This window comes from Scyliorhinus torazame, chromosome 12, assembly GCF_047496885.1.
Source record: "Scyliorhinus torazame isolate Kashiwa2021f chromosome 12, sScyTor2.1, whole genome shotgun sequence".
Lineage (NCBI taxonomy): Eukaryota > Metazoa > Chordata > Chondrichthyes > Carcharhiniformes > Scyliorhinidae > Scyliorhinus > Scyliorhinus torazame.
The window spans coordinates 214189382-214213367 of record NC_092718.1 but is presented as its reverse complement, the minus strand read 5'-3'; the positions used below and the strand labels follow the sequence as shown (position 1 = coordinate 214213367).

General features: G+C 51.0%; 1 protein-coding gene across 4 annotated transcripts in view; it reads right to left on the bottom strand.

Moving 5' to 3' along the window:
• Positions 1 to 5901: 5901 nt before the first annotated feature.
• The window catches only part of ypel2a (yippee-like 2a), a 76232-nt gene continuing 58147 nt past the window's right edge, over positions 5902 to 23986 (bottom strand). Inside the window, exons 3-6 of one of the 4 annotated variants that reach the window (XM_072469905.1) lie at positions 17385 to 17493; positions 12895 to 15468; positions 8403 to 8457; positions 5902 to 6258 (exon numbers count right to left, since the gene is read on the bottom strand). In XM_072469905.1, coding sequence (XP_072326006.1) covers positions 15379 to 15468; positions 17385 to 17493 — 199 coding nt within the window. In that variant the 3' untranslated portion in view covers positions 5902 to 6258; positions 8403 to 8457; positions 12895 to 15378. Of the gene's footprint in view, positions 6259 to 8402; positions 15469 to 17384; positions 17494 to 23986 lie in introns of all 4 variants that reach the window. The other 3 variants (XM_072469906.1, XM_072469908.1, XM_072469909.1) reach the window with 3 other exon arrangements.

Genomic DNA, 23986 nt, shown 5'->3' with positions numbered 1-23986 from the left:
TGTATTTGAAAGGGGATTGAGAGCTGAGATGGTTTTGTTGCTTGAGTGGGAATAAAGATAGCAGTTAAGGGTAATTGTGTCACTGCATTGATTAGCATTCTATAAGAGGTAATTGTAAGCTATTTTTCTTGTGTGGTGTTAAAGATATTTTAATACTGTGTTGGTAATAAAGTTTGTTTTAATATTCCGTATCCCGTCCCCGTGTCTGCGTGGGTCTCACCCCCACAACCCAAAGATATGCAGGCTAGGTGGATTTGCCACGTTAAATTGCCCCTTAATTGGGTAAAAAAGAATTGGATACTTTCAATTTTCTTTTTAATTCCATAGCCCTATTTTGAGTGGGCGAAATCACTCCTTGAGCGATGTATCCTCACAGTCCACAAAATTAAAATAAAATATGAAATGAAATGAATGAAAATCGCTTGTCACAAGTAGGCTTCAAATGAAGTTACAGTGAAAAGCCCCTAGTCGCCACATTCTGGCGCCTGTTCGGGGAGGCTGTTACGGGAATCGAACCGTGCTGCTGGCCTGCCTTGATCTGCTTTCAAAGCCAACGATTTAGCCCTGTGCTAAACCAGCCCCTATTGGGGTTGGGGTTTCTGTCCAGTATCAAAACACTGTTGGGGTATGGTCTGGGATCGTAATAGCACCTAGTGTGGGATTGAGAATGAGAGGGCATAGATTTAGGGTAATTGTTAAAGGAAGTAATGGCAACACGAGGAGAAAGCTTTTTGTACAGTGAGTGGTGTGGGTTTGGAATACGCTGCCTGAGAGTGTGATGGAGGCGGGTTCAATCGAGGCATTCAAGAGGAAATTGGGCTACATCTGGAAAGGAAGAATGTGGAGGGCTACAGAGATGAGGGGATGGCACTCGATAATAGCTCGATCCGAGAGCCATCACAGACACAACAGGCTGAGTGGCCCACTTCGGCACTGTAATGCTTCTGTGATTAAGGCACTCCTGTGACTACCCACTTCTTGGGTAAGAATGGGGGCATCTGTTTACCAACTGCACGATACTCCGCTGCTGTCTGAAGGGGGGAGAGTTAGATCAGTCAGCATGATGCCTGTGTTGAAAGGGACTGAGCTAGAATGACATGTTGAATTAGTTTGGGTTACAGTCTTAGAACATAGAACTGTACAGCACAGTACAGGCCCTTCGGCCCACAATGTTGTGCCGAACTAGTCTGAAACTAAGATCAAATCAACCTGCTCCCAATCATTCTAGTGCACTTCATGTGCCTATCCAATAACCGCTTGAAAGTTCCTAGTGTCCGACTCCACTACCATAGCTGGGAGTGCGTTCCACGCCCCAACCACTCTCTGAGTAAAGAACCTACCTCTGACATCAGGCAGCATCCTGGTAAATCTCCTTTGCACCCTTTCCAATGCTTCCACATCCTTCCTATAATGAGGTGACCAGAACTGCACACAATACTCCAAATGTGGCAAGGTCTCCTTGAACAGGAGAGAGTTAAGGAATGATCTGGTCAAAGTCTGTAAAATAAATACTTGCAATTCTATTGCACCTTTCACCACCTTGGGAGGTCCCAAAATACTTTGTAACCAACAAAGGAACTTTTGAAGTGTAGTCACTCCTGGACTATGGGAAATATGGCAGCCAGTTTGCACACAGGGAGCTCCCACAAACAGCAATGAGATAATGCTGTTGCTTGAGATGTAAATACTAGCCAGCACAGCAGGGAGTTGTCCCCAGCTCCTAGTCCAAATCACGCAGAGGAATGTTTATATCAATCCGAAACGGAACAGAGGCCTCCGTTTTAACCTCGCATCTGAAAGGTGGCACCGATATCAATACAGCATTTGCACAGTCCAGGCTCAAACACTCTGGCTCAGAGATGAGTGCCACTCACTGAGACACAGGAGAAGGGGATAAAGATTGGTGGGACCGTGACAGGGATTACTGTTAGTCTATCTCGTCCATGACAGGGTGAGGTTTGGTGCCAATTGAAAGCCATGCAGCCAAACTTGCAATAATAGAAGTGCGAAACGCATCAGCAGAGAAAGGAAGATGAGTATTTTATTAGCGCTATTCTTGACTGAAGGACATCCTGAATGCTTTACAGCCAATGTAGTGCTTTCTGAACAGTAGTCTATGCTGTATGTAGGAATCAGAGCTGATAATCAAGCTCCCACAGCAGGTAATGTGATAACCAGCAGATCGTAAGTTTTTTTGTGATGTAGGTTGACATTAGGGGTCTTGTGGCACAGTGGGTGGTGTTCCTACCTCTGGGCCAGAAGCTCCAGGTTCAAGTCCCTCTTCAGGACTTGATGGCCATGGACGGCGTGTGCATAATGTGATCATCCCACTGGGCACTGTTCTCCCATTAACACATTCTGCTATCCTACCTTTGCCACTATTAAGACTGTTCAGTCCCTAATGGCATCACTTATTGCCCCTTTGTCTTATGCCCACCATATCTTTGTCAATCTCTCCTTAACTCTGACCTATCACTGATCCATTCTGCCCCACCCCGTTTCCAAGTCTATAATTCATTGTATTTCAATCCTTTTTCAGTTCAGTTGAAGGGTCATAGAGATTTGCAAAGTTCATTCCGTTTCTCTCTCTCCAGATGCTGCCAGACCCGCTGGGTTGTCCAACATTTTGTGTTTATATTTCAGGTTGTTTATCAGCCTATAAATTCTTTCAGTACACCCGATGGCAGGCGGTAAAGAGGCGGCAGAGATTCCTGCCCAACCATACTGCAAAAAGGCAGTAACCACTGCAGTAATTTGCCAAGCGGAATCCTGTAGTAATCCAATGGGAACCCATGGTTGCCGATGCCCTCTTAGGGTGACCTGGAGGAAGTTGATATTGGCCATGATCCCAGAGAGATCCTTTCCTGCTTTGCTTGAGCTAATGCCATGGGATTTTTAGCATCCGTCATTTACGAGGGAACAGACGAGTCCTCAGTCTAACATCTCTTCCAAAGGGTAGATATTTGAGGGTTGCGGTGACACTGCAAGGAATGCTGTTGTCATCTGATGCCTTGGAGCTATTTATGGTCCTTCACATTGATTTTTCCACAGACATTGAAAGGGTTTGCTATCAAAACCTGAGTACAATATCCAGTGCAGATAAAATGATACCACTCCTTCACCTGCCAGTCTGTTAACTCCTTGACTAAAACCCCTGCCTAGCTCCTACTTTCTTTTTAAAAAATAAATTTACAGTACCCAATTCATTCTTTTCCAATTATGGGGCAATTTAGCGTGGCCAATCCACCTAGCCTGCACATCTTTGGGTTGTGAGGGTGAAACACGGGGCGAATGTGCAAACTCCACACGGACAAGTGACCCAGAGCCGGGATTGAACCTGGGACCTCGGTGCCGTGAGGCAGCAGGGCTAACCCACTGCCCCACCGTGCTGCCCCTTCCTACTTTCTCAATACATCTCCCAGTATTAGTGATGGAAATGGTATTTTTCCCCCTTTCTGCCTGTGGTACAGAACCCTTGGTACGCAGACATTTTGTTACATTGGTAGAATATGGTAATAATGCATCAAAATACGTCACTTACTTTTTGGGTTCCAAAGAAGTCATAACGGCCTAACTGTTGTTCCTCTCCCCACAGATGCTTGCAGACCTGCTGAGTTTTTCCAGCACCGTACGCTTTTATTTCACTTACGTTTAAGCTGGTTTAGAGTGTACCCAAGCGCAATACTGCCTCTATTATCAAAAGGGTATAGAGGCACTGAAGAAAGCACAAAAGAAGATTCACACACATGGCACCAGAACTGAGAGGTTATATCCATCAGGAAGGACTGAATAGGTTGGAGGTTGAAGCTCTTGGCTCTATTAGACCTGAGAGGGGGCCTGATAGAGCTTTGATAGGGAAGATGTAGAGAAGGTGTTAGAACGTAGAACGTAGAAAATACAGCACAGAACAGGCCCTTCGGCCCACGATGTTGTGCCGAACCTTTGTCCTAGATTAATCATAGATTATCATTGAATTTACAGTGCAGAAGGAGGCCATTCAGCCCTTTGAGTCTGCACCGGCTCTTGGAAAGAGCACCCTACCCAAACTCAACACCTCCACCCAACACCAAGGGCAATTTGGACATTAAGGGCAATTTATCATTGGCCAATTCACCTAACCCGCACATCTTTGGACTGTGGGAGGAAACCGGAGCATCCGGAGGAAACCCACGCAGACACGGGGAGGACGTGCAGACTCCGCACAGACAATGACCCAATCCGGAATCGAACCTGGGACCATGGAGCTGTGAAGCAATTGTGCTATGCACAATGCTACCGTGCTGCCCTTAAGAACAAATAAATCTACACTATATCATTTTACCGTAATCCATGTACCTATCCAATAGCTGCTTGAAGGTCCCTAATGTTTCCGACTCAACTACTTCCACAGGCAGTGCATTCCATGCCCCCACTACTCTCTGGGTAAAGAACCTACCTCTGATATCCCTCCTATATCTTCCACCTTTCACCTTAAATTTATGTCCCCTTGTAATGGTGTGTTCCACCTGGGGAAAAAGTCTCTGAGTGTCTACTCTATCTATTCCCCTGATCATCTTATAAACCTCTATCAAGTCGCCCCTCATCCTTCTCCGCTCTAATGAGAAAAGGCCTAGCACCCTGTGAGCAAGTCGAGGGACCAAAAGTATGAGACAATCACTAATAAATCCAATAGAGAATTCAGGAGAAACTCGCTATCACAGTGATTGAGGTGAATGACACAGATGCCCCAAGGGGAAGCTCGAGGGATATACGAGGGGGAAAGTAATATAAGGGGATAGGGTGAGATGATAGTGGAAGGCAGTCCCTGTGGAGCATTGTCCCGTTGGGCCAAATGGTCTGTTTCTGTCCTGTGAATTCTGGGTAGTTCTCCCGATGCCTTAATGGGCAAACACGCTGGCCTGTATCTAGGACACACATAGAATTACATTGTGTACTGAGGTTGTTTCAGGGGTAATGTAAGCGCAAGGTATGCCAATCTACCCAGCAAAGGTGCAGTGAGTCGAGCTCTGTGCAGGGGGTCAGACTGGCCAGCTACTCTTACTTCCCTGGCAAAGGTTCCTTTGTATTGCATTGCTTCAGCTGACAGCTGGGCAGGAAGAGGTTAGCTTGAGCTCCCACAAGAAAATCGCATGGCGCAAGAGGCTCCCTGAGAAAATGGGACTATTGGGTTCTAATGGTTGCCTGAGTCAGGGTTGTAGCTGGGCTATCAAGTTTGTTCTTTGATGAATTGGGTGCCTTGACACATGGAAACTCCCATCAACATGTCAAGGGGAAGGGTGCCCTGGTTTGGATATGTCATCACCAATCAGCCTGGACCTGACCCGAAAGAGTCCTTCCCTCAGATAGCAGCTACTGGCTTCCCATTAGAAAGCCTCGAGCATGGTTCTGAACCTTCACCAGGTGGACCCTGGGTATCAGGATCTCCTGACCAGTGGCATTTGCACACCAGGAGCTACTGCAAATAGGGACTGGATTGCCAGCATCCTGACCACCCCAATGGGCAGGTACACCACTGAATGGTGGATCCGCCACTTGGGATGTGGATTTTCAGCAGTCCCCAAGCACCTTTTCTCTTTATTAGTTTTCAGAGGACTGCCTATGGTCCCTTGCCTGAGATTCCTCTTCAACTCCATTTGTACATCACTGGGACTCTCCATTCTGTACATCCCCTCAACCTGATCCCACCCCCCTAATAACGATGTAGTGTTTAAGCCAAATCTTTACTTAAAACCTCATAGTAGACTTTCATGTGGAATTTCTCCAGGTTGTTCCAGAATACTAGACTCTGGCTGATGTATAGCACGGAAGGAGAGACCTCTTGAAAAATAAATATTTCCTATTAATGGGTGAAATGCATAATTAATTCATCCTGTTTAATAGCAAGAGCTAGAGGCTTCCAAATGTCTGGAAAAAAAACCTTTATTTTTTGCGACAATTAAGCACGAACAACATACTTTACAAATGCCCGTCCTCGGAATACTGACTATGTACAAACACTGGTGGTGAAGGTATTGGAGGCTGCAAGGTGATTCTGGTGAAGCTCTACCCAAACAGCGGGGTAACCGGGAGGGGATGTCCTGCCACTAAGAGGTGAGAGGCCCGGGCAGTGTTCATCTGCTGCTGCCCACCCATCGACCTCCGGCACCCTGGGACCTCCCACAACCCCGGTGAAACACTCTGAGGCACGGGCCCTATCCCCGCGCCGGAGAACCAGGGCGTTGGCGAGAGCTGAACTGTCTCAGCATGTTCCATTGGGATCTGGAGAGGAGACGAAAGAGAAATGGTTACTTTTTCGCGGGGGTGACTCGATTGTGTTGGCAGAAAGTTCCTGTTCATACACCTCAATGCAAGAATAAAATAGTCCGGTGAATCCCACAAAGGAACAGGAAGAGCCCATTCACCTCATTGAGCCTGTTCTGCTATTCAATTAGATCAAGGCTGATCTATATCTTAACTCCATCTACCCCCCTTGGTTCTGGAACTCCCAACCCCCATGCCTAATAAAAATCACGGTTTGGTAAATTTTCAATTGACTCCCAGCATCTTGTGGGACGCAGTTCCAGGTTCCCACAAGCACTTGTGTGAAGAAGTGATTCCGGAGATCATCCCTGAATAATCTGGCTCCAATATAAGGTTATGTTGCCTGGTTTTGCACTCGCCCACCAGAGAGGAAATAGTTTCTAACCGTTAAATCTTTTAATGATCTTAATCATCTCAGTTAGATCACCCTTTAATCTTCCGCACTCAAGGGAATTAGGTCTCGTCTATGCAACCTGTTCCCATAATTTAACAATTCTTTTAGCCCCCCCCCCCCCCCCTCTACATCAACTCACGTTTGAACAAGGAAATTAAAATGCACTCCCTCAATCCCTGACTTGCAAGATTAACTAACCTACCCCACTAAAAGGCCTCTCACAATTGCCTCAGGTTCAGGGTTTATGAAAGGCAAAGAAATCAACCAGAGTTTCTGATCTCCATCACTGACCAATGAATTCTGCTGCCCGATGGCGGAGATTTAAAAAAAAAACTTATAGAGTACCTAATTCATTTTTTCCAATTAAGGTGCAATTTAGCGTGGCCAATCCACCCACCCTGCACATCTTTGGGTTGTGGGGGCGAAACCCACGCAGTCACAGGGAGAATGTGCAAACTCCACACAGACAGTGACCCAGGATCGAACCTGGGACCTCAGCGCCGTGAGGCTGCAGGGCTAACCCATTGCGCCACCGTGCTGCCCGAGTGCGGAGATTTTGAGCGAGGATGGGATCTGGGTGTGATGCACCCCGTGGTCAAACACTCTCGCTCTCTCATCTGCCCACACAAAGACAGGCAGTCAGGGCGAAGTACCACAGGGTTGCCCGCACCGAACGGAATGGCACCCAGCATGGGTCAGAGCCAGCAGGAGCGTTGGGGAGCGATGACTGGCAAAAGGATAAGGTGCGCGGAGGAGAGTGTATTTTAATGTGCCGGTTGTTGTGGTCTGGAATGCACTGTCTGATGTGGTGCTAGAAGCTGATTCAATAAGATCTTTCAAATGGGAATTCGATAAATACTTGAAAAGGAGCAATTAACAGGGTTATGGCGCAAGAGTGTGAGGAATGGAATTGGATTTCTTTTTAAAAAAAAAGAAATTTAGAGTACACAATTTATTTTTTCCAATTAAGGGGCAATTTAGCGTGGCCAATCCACCCACCCTGCACATCTTTTGGCTGGTGGGGGCGAAACCCACGCAGACACGGGGAGAATGTGCGAACTCCACAGTGACCCAGAGCTGGGATCGAACCTGGCACCACGGCGCCGTGAGGCAACAGGGCTAACCCACTGCGCCACCGTGCTGCCCGGATTTCTTATTTAAAAAGCCAACACAGGCACACCAGGCCGAATGGCCTCCTTCTGTGCTGTACATTTCTGTGACCAGTTGGTCAGGAAGCTGGTGGGCAACCTGTCTCCAAGGCCTCTGCAAACCCTACTCTTCACTGGAGATTCACCAAATAGGCCTAGGACGACGAGCCTTCTCAACCCTTCCTCCTTTAAAGGTGGTGTTCTTCCCCGGAGGCAATGTCGAGATAGGGGACTCATTGCTCCGACAAATCATAGGTCACAAATCAGGCAAAATGCTCCTGATGCACCCAGCCTTCAATACAAAGCTAGCTGGGTGAAGGTCAAATAACACAAATAAGCAGGTCTTAAGGTTTTTTGGGGGGGACGGGAAAAGGGAGGGGTGCCGGTGGAAAATAGTTCCAGGAAGGGTAGGGAAGGAGACGTCTTTTGGGTGTCCATTTCACTTGAACCAGCTTCCTGTTCCTGCATGGGATCTTCCGGTGCTGTTCGGGTCGGTTAAAGTCAGCACAGTGACAAATCGGAGCCCTGCAGACACCACACCTTTAACATAAACACATCACCTGCGTGAATCTCACTGGAACAGTTCACAGAAGAGGTCGACATACGAAAGCGAGACTAGAAAGAAAGGGAAAATGAATCAAATTCCGCGCTACAGGAACTTCCGGACGGTAAGACACGTGTTGATGATCCACCATTACAAAATAACTCAAGGCGCAAGAAAAGACAGGAAGACAGATTGATGGGGGGGGTGGGGACATGGAGGAAGAAGTGCAACAATTATTTTCTTTTCGGGCGATGTTTAAAAGCAGTCCGTAGTTTCAACTTGACTTGAGTTGGTAAATGCACCACACACATTTCATGCAGAATCCTTGCAGCCAGCTGAAAGGAGGGAGACAGGCCTACAATCTCGACATGGGCTGCTTGTGAATGAATTTAGAGAGGAACGGAGTTCCCAAAAGTCACGACTTCCATCATCAATCTATTAAAAATGAAAACTGTTTGGGGACCAGAAACAGTTATATATTCAGCTATGGACATTTAGATTTACAACTGCACCAGCTGGATCCTTTAAAAAAAATTCTTCCTGGAAGACTCCCTCTGTTGGTACATGCGTATATGGTAGCATCATGTGGACAAAATGCACATTGCTATTTTCTTTTTTTTTTAAATTTAGAGTACCCAATTCATTTTTCCAATTAAGGGGCAATTTAGCGTGGTCAATCCACCTACCCTGCACATCCTCGGGTTGTGGGGGCAAAACCCACGCAGACACGGGGAGAATGTGCAAACTCCACACGGACAGTGACCCAGGGCCAGGATCGAACCTGGGACCTCGGCGCCCGTGAGGTAGCAATGCTACTCACTGCGCCACCGTGCTGCCACACGTTGCAATTTTACATACACTATAGGTAATAAGGACAGAGATTTACCAGAAGGGTGCCAGGGTGACGGGCTTCAGTTTAGCAAAAGCTGGGGGTGTTCTCTTTAAAGAAGAGGTTCAGGGGAGATTTACTTGAGGTATTACAATGATAACTTTTTTCGATATGATCTCCTCACTTACCCCATTTCCACTGATCAGGAACCAGGGGACACAGATTTAAGAATAAATGGTAAAAGAATCAAGGGTTCAGATTATTATTTTCTTTTTAAAAATAAATTTAGCATACCCAATTCATTTTTTCTAATTAAGGGGCAATTTAGCGTGGCCAATCCACCCACCCTGCACATCTTTGGGTTGTGGGAGCGAAACCCACGCACACAATTTATTATTTTCTACACAGCAAGTTGCTATGACCTGGAATGCTTTGGTGAAACATATTCAATCATACATTTTGAAGGGGAATTGGAAAAATACTTAAAAAGGGGGAAACATGCAGGACAATGGGGAACGAGCAGAGGTAGGGTGACTAACCTGATTGCACTAGGTGTTTGCACAGGCAGTATGGGCCGAATGGCCTCCATCTGTGCTATAGGATTCCAAACATGCGGTGAAACAGGGTGGGCCACAACATTGGCTCCTTTGCAGCAAAGGCTTACAGATTAAGAACTGGGCCTGGCTCACAGCTAGAGGTCCCACCTATTCACCCCCCCCCCTCCCCCCCCCCCCCCCCCCCCCATACCGTGCACAGCTCAAGGTCATTTGAACTAGTCAGTAATGTGCTGTTGAATAAAGGGTTAAAATGAGCTCGCTGCTACATTAAATAATCCTGAACGGGCTTTGTTTACATTAGGTGTTAGCAGCTTAAAGATAATGCGCCTTTGAAAGAATACAATTAAAGACCAGGCAGGGCCCAGGTTAAGATGCCTTGCCTGGTTTGATCAGAATCTAACAAAATGCAACTAGCCTCAGTGGAGGACAGGTTTGGATGAGAAATAAAAGGCAGCCAGGGATGCCCATCCTCGTCATTCACGCTCTGCGACTCCTACTCAATTAGTACCCGTCAGCAGAGTTATCAGGACATACCCACCCAGCCGCTGAATGGCTCACGTGAAGAATGGCCTTTCAGAGCAGGTCATGGAGGGTAGCTAGGGCCGGTGAGGCAGTCTCCACGGAAACAGAGTCTCACGGAGGAAAGAAGATGGAGATTTCCACCTGCCTGTAGCCGGGCCCGCCCTTCACGCTGGCCTGGCACCTCCAAAGCAAGAAGCGATGGCTGAATTTAGATCACAAGACTCCCCTGCCCAGCTCCTGGAGTTGGATTGGCTCGTGTGACAAATGCAATCAGAAGATGAATCATAGAATGTTTACAGAACAAAGGAAGGCCCATTTATCCCATCTGTGCAGGCTCTCTGCTGTTCCTCATAGCCTTGAAAAGCTTTCCTCGTCAGGTAACGACCCAATGTTGGTCCAAAGCCTTGATTGAATCTGTTTCCACCGTATTTCAGATTCTAACCATTCACTGCTTTGAAAACGTTTTCCCTCATGTCACCTTAAGATAGCAATGGAGGTACCTGTGACCATTCCAAACCCACAACCTCCACCAGGAAGAAGGACAAGGGCGGCAGACACCGGGTGGGGTGTGGGGGGGGGGGGGGGAGATACCACCACTAGGAGGTTCCCCTCCAAGTCACTCACCATCCTGACTTGGAAACATATCGCCGTTCTTTCACTGTCGCTGGGTCAAAACTCTGGAGCTCTGTCCCTAACAGCACCGTGGGTGTACCTACACCTCGGACTGCAGTGGTTTAAGAAGGCAGCTCACCACCACCTTTGCAACGGTAAGTAGGGATGGGCAACAAATACTGGTCTAGCCAGTGAAGCCGACATCCCATGCACAATTTTTTTTTTAAATGACCCTGATCAAAGGGTGGAATTAAGGACCCAATATTTTTTAAACTAAATTTAGAGTACCCAGTTCTTTTTCTTTCCAATTAAGGGGCAATTTAGCGTGGCCAATCCACCTCCCCTGCATACCTTTGGGTCGTGGGGGCGAGACCCATGCAGACACGTGGGAGAATGTGCAAACCCCACACGGACAGTGACCCAGGGCTGGGATCGAACCCAGGTCCTCAGCGCCGTGTGGCAGCAGTGCTAACCACTGCGCCACCGCGATGTCCGATATTAACCCTTGAGGAGAGCTGTTACTCCCTGGGATTTGCCAACTCAGGCCAGTGTGGCCCCCACCCTGCCAGAAAACAAAACGTAAGCACAAGAATTGTTGCATCCCTCCATTGACAAACTGAAACACCTTTAAATGGAAAGAAAATACTTCAGCAAGAAATGAATACATAGCAGGAAAATAAAAGTGCAGAGTCGAAGATATGGGTCAGACATCGCTGAATATATTATAAAAAATTCTTTTAAATATGAATATTTACAAGAGTACACAATATAAGACAAGTTCTGTATATATTACCAATTTCTTGTTTAAATAGGGGACAGCACAGTATCACTTAAGGAGATGATCTAGCAGAGTGTACATCCTCTAGCCAATCGCATCAGGCAATGTGACTATGTCAGGGAATTGGTTCTGGTAGCCAATGGGAGCCATGGTTAGAATATTTCAGATCCAAGCGGCATCCAATCACAAGCTAGCTTTGGCTGCAACAAAACAGAGGCTAATTGGCTGCTTGAACCAATGGGTTTATTGGATGTACAACAGGCCACCCATCCTAGAGGTTCTGCGGCGTTGCTTTGGACAGTTTATTTTCATGCATGGTAGAAAACAAGCCAAGATAACAAGTCAACCACCATATTTAATATACAGCCGCTATCACGCAATGCAAAGTTTGGTTTCCTCTCTCCCTGCAGACATGTACCCCAACTGCGTGGGTTGGCCATACTGCTGTGTTTGGTCTTTGGGTTTGTGGACCTTATTCAACTGCAGACCCTCCCCTCGAATGGCGGACAAAAGGCTCTTTGGCCAATTAATGGTGCCACGTGAGCCCCGAGCACTATTAGTGAACTCCGTGTGAAGGTTTCACACTCTGACTGCCGGAAGAAGTGAAAGGGTCCCGCAGAATGACCATGTGGCGGGGTCGCACCTTCCAAATTTGAGTTGTGTTTGGATGAAGCTTCAGGTCAAACCCCAAACGTGAAGGGCGTGTGATCACCTTCGATTATCCACACGGCGGACGCTTAAAGAGGGAGGTCTTTCTATCACGCACTGGTACCAATTAATAGGTAGTCCAGTGACAATACAGTTGGCCAGTATGGCTGGACTTGTTACCTGGCTCATGTAAGAGTGCGTAAACAGAGAGGTGCTTTGGTCAATATTTGGACAGATTCATTTGACCGGTTGTACTGTCGACACATGAAAGCCCAGAGGTCTGCGTGCCGGTGCCATGGATTTCAGCAGTGTTGCCCAGCCTACGTTTGGTTACACTCCGGCCATGCATTGTACACAGTTGCCATGGTCTTTACATCACTGCAGAATGGAGAAGTGAAGAAAGCTGAAGTGTCACTTGACTACAAATCTCACACAGGGGCCAGGCTCTTTGTCACAGCCGGTGAGAACCGGACTGATTTGCCACAATTTACCGGAGTGGGGGGAAGGGGGCACGGAGGGGGCTGCTGCTGAGCTGGAGCAGGACAATCTCCCTGATATTTACCTGACTTACTGAGTCAAAAAATAGAAGGTTCCATCACAAGTCCCAGAACTCCCTCCTGTCCCAGACTGGGCGCCTATAGGGCATGAGATACAATGGAAAATGTGATATCTTGTTACTGACAGTTCCGTGTACACATCATGTGGAAAAGGAGGAACGGGAGGAAGCCATTCAGGCCTGGGCCTATTCCATTATTCAATAATAATAATCGCTTATTGTCACAAGTAGGCTTCAAATGAAGTTACTGTGAAAAGCCCCTAGTCACCACATTCCGGCGCCTGTTCGGGGAGGCTGGAACAGGAATTGAACCCGCGCTGCAGGTCTTGTCCTCCATTGCAAGCCAGCTGTCTTAGCCCACTGTGCTAAACCAGTCATGGCTGGTTTGTACCTTAACTCCATCTACCCACCTAGGTTCCACAACCCCTAATACAACAAAAATCTCAGTTCTGAAACGTTCCATTGACCCTCGCATCGTATTGCCGGAGAGAGTTCCAGATTCTCACAACCCTTTGTGTGAAGACGTCCTTCCGAACATCATCCCCGAAGGTCCCAGCACCAATCTGAAGGTTTTGCCCCCCTTGTTCTGAACGTCCCTAACCGGAGAATATACTTTCTGTCTCCCGTCAACTCCTTTCGTCACCTTAATATCTAAATTAGATCGTTCCTTAATCGCGTGTGTTCAAGGGAATACCAGCTCCAGTCCATGTAACCGTTCACCATAATTTAACTCTTTCAGCCCCGGTACCCTGCTCCTGAATCTGTGTTGCAGCCCCTCCGAGGTCAATGTGATCTCTCTGAGGCGCAATCCTCATCTAATGGTATCTCACTCGCACTGATGTGACCCACCCTTCCCAATACACCCTTTAACTGTTACTGAAAATAACTGAGTAATGGACACATCCACTGTGCCAGCAGGAAGTACCTGTGTCCAGTTTTGTTATCCGTACAGCCACCACCTGTGCAGTTAATTATCCCTTCCCCTTTGCTGCTTGACAACTTTTGAAGTTTAAGTTTGAAGCATTTGTGTTGGGTGGGGTGCTCTGGGGCTGGGGTGCCCATTACCCCTCCCCTGGCAGGAGGTTTTGTCCATACTTTGCCACACAGACCTGAAGTGATATTTTCCTTCCCACCTTTGTCTGAAGCAGCCCAGCTGCCTCGCCCACCTGCGCCAGCAGGGTACCAAAGGGGGCATCGGTGCTGTCTCCGCCATCCACACTCGCGCGCTCACTCTCTCGGTCTCCCTCACACAAGCAGAAGCTTTGGCCAAAATTCCCTCTCACGGCTTAGCTGCAATTAGCTGATCCGTCAGTGTCTCTTAAAGACTGACCCAGTTAGACGCTGATCCTTCAACCGTACGTCACGATTGTTTGAAGGGATCTGATGAAATGACAGGTTAAGATTAGGGGGGGGTAGGATTTGAGCCCCACTCTCACGGGGTTTGCCTTGCCCGACCAGCAGGCACTGCGAGGTGTAGAGCATCTTTTGGATATCAATAATACAATCCTCATTTCATTGGGAACACATCCTTTACTCAAGTGGCAACAGGGTGCTTATTTTGGCAACTCCTTAGTTGGATTGGCCCATCCGATATTAGGGATGCCCTTAAAGGGGAACGGGATGATTTAAAAAACAAAAAACGAGGTGGCCTTGAGACATCCAGCGGCCATCGGAAAAGGCCCACCAGCTGGGGTAAGGAGGGGGCTCAGCCTCCCTCCCATCCGACCTGCCCCCAGTTCTAACAATGCGCGTGACTCAAATGCACGGCGACCGATGCCCGGTTGCAGCGAGAGGGGCCAATCCGCACCGCGGGTCGGGTTGATGCGGCCCCAAAGCGGACACGGCGGTCGGACGCTGATTTCCTCCCCCCCCCCCCCGAGACGGGACGGGCACGCCCCCCCCCGCAGCGCCTTGCATGCCTGTGGAGCAAAAATGTCTTTTCAATCCCGTCAGCCTCCAGGCAGATGGGAAAAGGGGGTTCGGGAGGGGCGGAGGGGAGGTCGTCGATCCGGCCCTTCACCAGGGACAGACAGACGGACACACCGTAGCTCCGGCTACCGTCACTGGGCCGGGCCTCAGCTTTGAGTTCTCCACCTGCGTTTCCCTAAACACACGTTTGCCGTTCGCCTCACCCCCCCCCCCCCGCACTCCCAAACAATGCTACTCTTAAGCGAACGTCACTAAAACCGCTTTTCAAGTTGACTTAAGAAAAAGCGACGCTGATTATCCTCGAGCTTTGCTGCAGTTCTTCAGCTCGACGACGGCAAAGGAGGAAGAGCCAGGAGCTGGTTGACCACAGGAGGCAAAACAAAACGACAAAGAGAGGATAATAACGATAATACTAAAAGGGAGAGAAATGCAGAGGCGGGTGGCTGAGAGATGGAACTGGCGGCTCAGCTCCCCCTCCCAACATGTGCAACCAAAGCCTTCAGTTACTCCTCCTGTTCCAGGGTCAAGGGCCCAGCAATCAGCTCCAGTGGGACCTTCTGTTCACTCCCAGCCATTGTCCTTAATCATATGAGCAAGTTCTATAATGTACTTCCCTTCTTTGTATTTCTGGCTGCTCTCGAAGGCGTGCTCCTGTGGACAAAGAGCAACACTGAGTTCAGCCGTGACGGCGACAACAACAACAACAACTTGCATTCATGGAGCGCCCGAGGCGCCTCACAGGCGTGCGGTGGAACAGATTGTGAGACGGGGCCGCGTGAGGCATTGAGATTAGTGGCTAAAACGTCGGTCGAAGAGGTAGGTTCTAAGGGGCGTCTTAAAAGAGGAGGTAGGGAGGTGCCGAGGTTAAAGGAGGGAATTCAAAAGTTGACGGCACGGCTGCCAATGGCAGAGAAATTAAAATCGGGATAGGAACAGGGGATAGGCCATTCAGCCCCTCGAGCCTGTCCCGCCATTCACTGAGATCACGGTTGATCAGCGACCTAACTCCATAAACCTGCCTTTGGCCCATACCCCTTAATATCTTTGCTTAACAAAAATGTATCTCAGATATACTACTGCGTGTGGGAGAGAGTTCCAAACCTCTACCACCCTTTGAGTGAAGAGGTTCTTCCCTAACATCTCTCCTGCACAAGTGGGCAGAACTGGAAGACGACATTTTTATATTTGCCCTCACTCCAGTCTCCCTCTAGGCAGCCTCCGTTTCAATTGAACCAGAACAAAATGTTAAGTCGTTCTAATACTCAAAGAACAAGTTCACATGGAAATCACCAGTTATGATCAAACTTATCTAATTATCTCTGCACTATGATAAATAACAATTAAGGTGCAGTTGAGTGTGGCCAATCCACCTAGCCTGCACATCTTTTTGGGTTGTGGGGGTGAGACCCGCGCAGACACGGGGAGAATGTGCAAACTCCACACGGACAGTGACCCAGAGCCGGGATCGAACCCGGGTCCTCGGCGCCGTGGGGCAGCAGGGCTAACCACTGCGCCACCGTGCTGCCCTTGGTACTCAGCAGATACTGTCTCATCTATTCCTTCCCCTCAGGTTGTAAGGGGGAAATAGCGGCACAGAAACATTAATAATCAGTTTTGAAACAACTGCCAGGACAGGTTATTGCCTGGACCTCGGAAGGTTAGAATGTAGGAGGCCTGAATAAGTTATTTCCAATGAAGCAAGACTGATGTGGGGGAAAGTATTGTGTTTGTTATTTATCATAGTGCAGAGATAATTAGATAAGTTTGATCATAACTGGTGATTTCCATGTGAACTTGTTCTTTGAGTATTAGAACGACTTAACATTTTGTTCTGGTTCAATTGAAACGGAGGCTACCGTTGATTATCCTCGAGCTTTGCTGCAGTTCTTCAGCTCGATGACGGCAAAGGAGGAAGAGCCTTGGTTGACCACGGGAGACAGGAGTGAGGGCAAATATAAAAATGCAAATATACAGTTTTATATATGGCAGAGTGGGAGGGAAGACCCTTCGTTAATGACCCTGGATACAACAACCTGCATTTTTATAATTGTGATTTTAAGGCGTTTCACAGAGGCATTATCAAATAAATTTTAGCACGCACGCACAGACGTAAATGTACAAACAAATACAGTCACAGGGAAATATACACAATGGGACACACAGGCACCCACGTATTTTTCTGTTATTGTTTTGTCTTGCCCATGCCTAATTGCCCTTGAACGGAGCGGCTTGCTAGGTCCATTTCAGCGGGCAGTTCAGAGTCAACCACATTGCTGTAGGTATAGAGTCACATGTAGGCCAGGCCGGGTAAGGGTGGCAGATTTCCTTCCCTTTCAGACCAAGCGGGCTTTTACGCCAAGTGAGGATAGTTTCAGGGTCACCATTCCCCGAGTCTAGTTTTATGGAATGTTATGGAATGGTGGGATTTGAACCCACATCCTCACAGCCTTGGCCTGGGTCTCAGGATTACTAGTCCGGCGGCCTGACCACCACGCCACCATCTCCCCGGCAGTACAAGGAGACTGGCAGATACACAAACACATGGAAACACACAGCCAACAACTTACATATTTCCAGCCCAGTGTGGTTTTGCAGTTTTCACAGTAAATGTCAGCCACTGCGTGCAGGCCAGTGAGTAAAACCCGCTCTTCTGCCGGTCCACAGCCCACATTAACTCTACAAAGAGATTTTAGAAAACGTCAGCACTTCAACGTGGAAAAGAAAGACAAAATGTGTGTTTGCAGAGCACCTTCCACCACCCCAGAACACTTTAGAGCCAATTAAATGTTTTTGAAGTGTAGTCACGGTGTTAATGTAGGAAATGTTAAAGGCGCTATACAAATGCAAGTTGTTGATCTGAATGACTATAGGATAGGTGTGAGGGGCTGAATGGCCTGCTCCTGTTGCTATATTGCAGTCACGGAGTGGACCGTGCAGAAAGAGTACGGTAACTCAAAATGGTTCCGACAATTCGGTGAATTGGCCGTGCTAAATTGCTCTTGGCGTCCAAAAAGGTTGGGTGGGGTTACTGGGTTAAGGGGATAAGGTGGAGGGTACTCTTTCCAAGGGCCGGTGCAGAATTGATGGGCCGAATGGCCTCCTTCTGCACTGCAAATTCAATGATTCTATGAATATAGGAGTCAGAGAAAAGACACAACCTTAACTTTTGTAAACCAGGCAATGTGTAGAGAGCTACCTACAGCGTGCGAGTAAAGGAGGAGGAATCTCTAACTGGGCTCCTTAGGCCGGTGGAGGCAGTGTGGAGCTGAGCTATTCACAGCTTCAATCCCTGGTCTGTACTGAGTGGCGCAAGGCAGCTCCGAGGGTGCTACTCTGCTCTGCACACTCTCTGGTGGCGACTGTGTGCAGAGGGGAGGAGGGAAGAGAACCAGAGAGAGGGAACGAGAAATAAAGAGAGAAAGGGAAAGAAAAAGCAACGGCAAGAGAGAAAGTAGACAGGGGAGGTAACGGTGCAGTGGTAGTGTCGCTGGACGAGTAATCCAGAGGCCCAGAGCCCAGGTTCGAATCCTACCACGGCAGATGGTGAAATTTGAATTCGGGCAGCAGGGTGGGACAGTGGGTAACACTGCTGTTTGCACATTCTCCCCGTGTCTGCGTGGGTTTCGCCCCCACAATCCAAAGATGTGCAGGGTGGGTGGAATGGCCACGCTAAATTGCCCCTTAATTGGAAAAAATGAATTGGGTACTCCATCTGCTTCACTAATGTACAAACCCATCTGCTTCACTAATGTCCTTGAGGGAGGGAAATCTGCTGTCCTTACCCGGTCTGGCCTACATGTGACTCCAGACCCACAGCAATGTGGTCGACTCTTAAATGCCCTCAGAGATGGGCAATAAATGCTGGCCCGGCCCAGCGATGGCCAATCTGATGAACGAATAAAAACAGAAGTGTGCAATAAAAGCAAAATACTGCAGATGCTGGATTTTTAAAAACGTATTCATTTATGTGATGTGGGCGTTGCTGCTGGGCCCGCATATGTTGCCCCTCCCTAATCGCCCTTGTACTGAGTGGCTCGCACAGCCATTTAAAGGGGGAGTTCCGATTCAACCACACTGCTGTGGGTCTGGAGTCACGTGTAGGCCAGACCGGGTAAGGACGGCAGATTTCCTTCCCTAAAGGACACGAGTGAACCAGATGGGGTTTGTACAACAATCAGTGACAGTTGTCGTGGTCACCATCACTGAGACGAGGGGCGCGATTCTCACAGGACAGAAACAGAGTCCCGTTTCGGGCAGGTTCAGTGGGCCGCACCTCGGAGATGCAACACCGTTATGTATTTTGGCCTCGGTGAAGGATGCCCCACCGAGGCGGCGCTTACATCATTTCCGGTGCAGGAAGAGTATTCGCGGAGCGGGGCACCGTTTCTAAATGGCACCCCGGTCTTTCAATGCCGCCTCCCCTCCCTCTGCCACCCCACTGCGGCCTCTGGACCCCCTCCCAATGCACTCAGGAAGGATGGCCGCAAGATTGAAGAAGGAATGTGTAGGTCCAATACGCATGGGGACCGGAACCCTGGAAGAGGCAGCACTTTAGGAGAAGAAATGGGAGAAAATTGCCCAACAACAACCCCCCTGTCGCCTCCCGCCCCGGACCACCGTACACAGTATTGTACCTACACAGCCTGGCCGTTGCCTTCTGGAATGTAATGTATCTCCGAGTGGTGAATACAGAGCTAGTGGGCTGAACTCTCCGATATCCAGGCTAAGCGCTGACGGCGGCGTGGGAACAGCGGTGTTTTACGGCAGAAAAAAACGGCGCAAAAGCTTCCATCGATCCTCCGTCTGGTGGGGGCTAGCAGGCACGTGGCGTAAAGGAGAAAGTGTTCCATGCCGTCCCGGGAACCTGGACCATCGGGGGCGGAGCTTCAGGGAGGGGCCTCTGACGTCCCGACGGCATGCTCAAGGGGGGCGGAGCATCGCAAAAGCGGCGCCGCCCCCCATTTTAGCGCAAACGGAGATTCTCCCGTCGATCGGCGAACCTGATTTCGGCGACTGGAGAAACCCGCCCAGTGTGTTTTTTAATTTAAAATGCGCATTTGGTTTGTCCAATTAAGGGGCAATATAGCGTGGCCACTCCACATCTGTGGGTTGTGGGGGTGAGACCCACCCAGACACGGGGAGAATGTGCAAACTCCACACGGACAGTGACCCGGGGCCGGGATCGAACCCGGGTCCTCGACGCCGTGAGGCAGCAGTGCTAACCACTTAGCCACCGTGCTGCCCCCATACAGAGCTAATGTAAATAGAAATTGGAATAGTAGCAATGTGGAAAGGGATAGCGAAAATTCCTTAGTTGTCAGGGCAAGACTAGCGGACAGTGACAGGGTGGGGGGAGGGAGAGGAGGAGGAGGGGGGGGGGGGGGGGTGGAATAGTGAAAGGGGCTAGGTGGAACCAAAGAGGAGCCTGTTCTCAATCCTCATCGCACACATGGCCTGTGGCATGAACTGGAAGTTGTCTGACTATCTTTCCTACACATGCAACAGGTGAGAGTAAATGACAGAATGTGACATGACCACGTTGCACCGTCCCTTACTCGCTCCTTTAAGGAGCAGCAGCCACTTCTCACCGGCCAATCACTCCCGCAAACCAGCTGCACATAACCACACCCGGCACGGACTATTAACTCAAGAAACTCAACACCATCCAGGACAAAGCAGCCACTTTATCAGCACCCCATCCACCACATTAAACATTCACTCCGTCCGCCACCAGCACACAGTGGCAGCCGTGAATGCTTCACCCGCAAGGTGCACTGCAGCCATTCACCAGGGCTCTTTCCAAACCCACAACCACTACATCCGAGAAGGACAAGGGCCGCGGCGCAAGGTAACACAGCGCAGGGTAACACGGCGCAGGGTAACACGGCGCAGGGTAACACAGCGCAGGGTAACACAGCGCAGGGTAACACAGCGCAGGGTAACACAGCGCAGGGTAACACAGCGCAGGGTAACACAGCGCAGGGTAACACAGCGCAGGGTAACAGCGCAGGGTAACACGGCGCAGGGTAACACGGCGCAGGGTAACACGGCGCAGGGTAACACGGCGCAGGGTAACACGGCGCAGGGTAACGCGGCGCAGGGTAACACAGCGCAGGGTAACGCGGCGCAGGGTAACACAGCGCAGGGTAACACGGCGCAGGGTAACACGGCGCAGGGTAACACAGCGCAGGGTAACACAGCGCAGGGTAACACGGCGCAGGGTAACACAGCGCAGGGTAACACAGCGCAGGGTAACACAGCGCAGGGTAACACAGCGCAGGGTAACACGGCGCAGGGTAACACAGCGCAGGGTAACACAGCGCAGGGTAACACGGCGCAGGGTAACACAGCGCAGGGTAACACAGCGCAGGGTAACACAGCGCAGGGTAACACGGCGCAGGGTAACACAGCGCAGGGTAACACAGCGCAGGGTAACACGGCGCAGGGTAACACAGCGCAGGGCAACGCGGCGCAGGGTAACACAGCGCAGGGTAACACAGCGCAGGGTAACACAGCGCAGGGTAACACAGCGCAGGGTAACACAGCGCAGGGCAACGCGGCGCAGGGTAACACGGCGCAGGGTAACACGGCGCAGGGTAACACGGCGCAGGGTAACACAGCGCAGGGTAACACAGCGCAGGGTAACACAGCGCAGGGTAACACAGCGCAGGGCAACGCGGCGCAGGGTAACACAGCGCAGGGTAACACGGCGCAGGGTAACACAGCGCAGGGCAACGCGGCGCAGGGTAACACAGCGCAGGGCAACGCGGCGCAGGGTAACACGGCGCAGGGTAACACGGCGCAGGGTAACACAGCGCAGGGCAACGCGGCGCAGGGTAACACGGCGCAGGGTAACACAGCGCAGGGTAACACGGCGCAGGGTAACACAGCGCAGGGTAACGCGGCGCAGGGTAACGCGGCGCAGGGTAACACAGCGCAGGGTAACACAGCGCAGGGTAACACAGCGCAGGGTAACACAGCGCAGGGTAACGCGGCGCAGGGTAACGCGGCGCAGGGTAACACGGCGCAGGGTAACACGGCGCAGGGTAACACGGCGCAGGGTAACACAGCGCAGGGTAACACAGCGCAGGGCAACGCGGCGCAGGGTAACACGGCGCAGGGTAACACGGCGCAGGGTAACACGGCGCAGGGTAACACGGCGCAGGGTAACACAGCGCAGGGTAACACAGCGCAGGGTAACACAGCGCAGGGTAACACGGCGCAGGGTAACACGGCGCAGGGTAACACGGCGCAGGGTAACACGGCGCAGGGTAACACGGCGCAGGGTAACACGGCGCAGGGTAACACGGCGCAGGGTAACACAGCGCAGGGTAACACGGCGCAGGGTAACACAGCGCAGGGTAACACAGCGCAGGGTAACACGGCGCAGGGTAACACGGCGCAGGGTAACACAGCGCAGGGTAACACGGCGCAGGGTAACACGGCGCAGGGTAACACAGCGCAGGGTAACACAGCGCAGGGTAACACGGCGCAGGGTAACACGGCGCAGGGTAACACAGCGCAGGGTAACACAGCGCAGGGTAACACAGCGCAGGGTAACACGGCGCAGGGTAACACAGCGCAGGGTAACACGGCGCAGGGTAACACGGCGCAGGGTAACACAGCGCAGGGTAACACAGCGCAGGGTAACACGGCGCAGGGTAACACGGCGCAGGGTAACACAGCGCAGGGTAACACGGCGCAGGGTAACACGGCGCAGGGTAACACAGCGCAGGGTAACACAGCGCAGGGCAACGCGGCGCAGGGTAACACGGCGCAGGGTAACACGGCGCAGGGTAACACGGCGCAGGGTAACACAGCGCAGGGTAACACAGCGCAGGGTAACACAGCGCAGGGTAACACAGCGCAGGGCAACGCGGCGCAGGGTAACACAGCGCAGGGTAACACGGCGCAGGGCAACGCGGCGCAGGGTAACACGGCGCAGGGTAACACGGCGCAGGGTAACACGGCGCAGGGTAACACGACGCAGGGTAACGCGGCGCAGGGTAACACGGCGCAGGGTAACACAGCGCAGGGTAACACAGCGCAGGGTAACACGGCGCAGGGTAACACAGCGCAGGGTAACACAGCGCAGGGTAACACAGCGCAGGGTAACACAGCGCAGGGTAACACAGCGCAGGGTAACACAGCGCAGGGTAACACAGCGCAGGGTAACACAGCGCAGGGTAACACAGCGCAGGGTAACACAGCGCAGGGTAACACAGCGCAGGGTAACACAGCGCAGGGTAACACAGCGCAGGGTAACACGGCGCAGGGTAACACAGCGCAGGGTAACACGGCGCAGGGTAACACAGCGCAGGGTAACACAGCGCAGGGTAACACGGCGCAGGGTAACACAGCGCAGGGTAACACAGCGCAGGGTAACACAGCGCAGGGTAACACAGCGCAGGGTAACACAGCGCAGGGTAACACAGCGCAGGGTAACACAGCGCAGGGCAACGCGGCGCAGGGTAACACAGCGCAGGGTAACACGGCGCAGGGTAACACAGCGCAGGGTAACACGGCGCAGGGTAACACAGCGCAGGGTAACACAGCGCAGGGCAACGCGGCGCAGGGTAACACGGCGCAGGGTAACACAGCGCAGGGTAACACGGCGCAGGGTAACACGGCGCAGGGTAACACAGCGCAGGGTAACACAGCGCAGGGTAACACAGCGCAGGGTAACACGGCGCAGGGTAACACGGCGCAGGGTAACACAGCGCAGGGTAACACGGCGCAGGGTAACACAGCGCAGGGTAACACGGCGCAGGGTAACACAGCGCAGGGTAACACGGCGCAGGGTAACACGGCGCAGGGTAACACGGCGCAGGGTAACACAGCGCAGGGTAACACGGCGCAGGGTAACACGGCGCAGGGTAACACAGCGCAGGGTAACACGGCGCAGGGTAACGCGGCGCAGGGTAACACAGCGCAGGGTAACACGGCGCAGGGTAACACAGCGCAGGGTAACACGGCGCAGGGTAACACGGCGCAGGGTAACACGGCGCAGGGTAACACAGCGCAGGGTAACACGGCGCAGGGTAACACAGCGCAGGGTAACACAGCGCAGGGTAACACAGCGCAGGGTAACACAGCGCAGGGTAACACAGCGCAGGGTAACACAGCGCAGGGTAACACGGCGCAGGGTAACACAGCGCAGGGTAACACA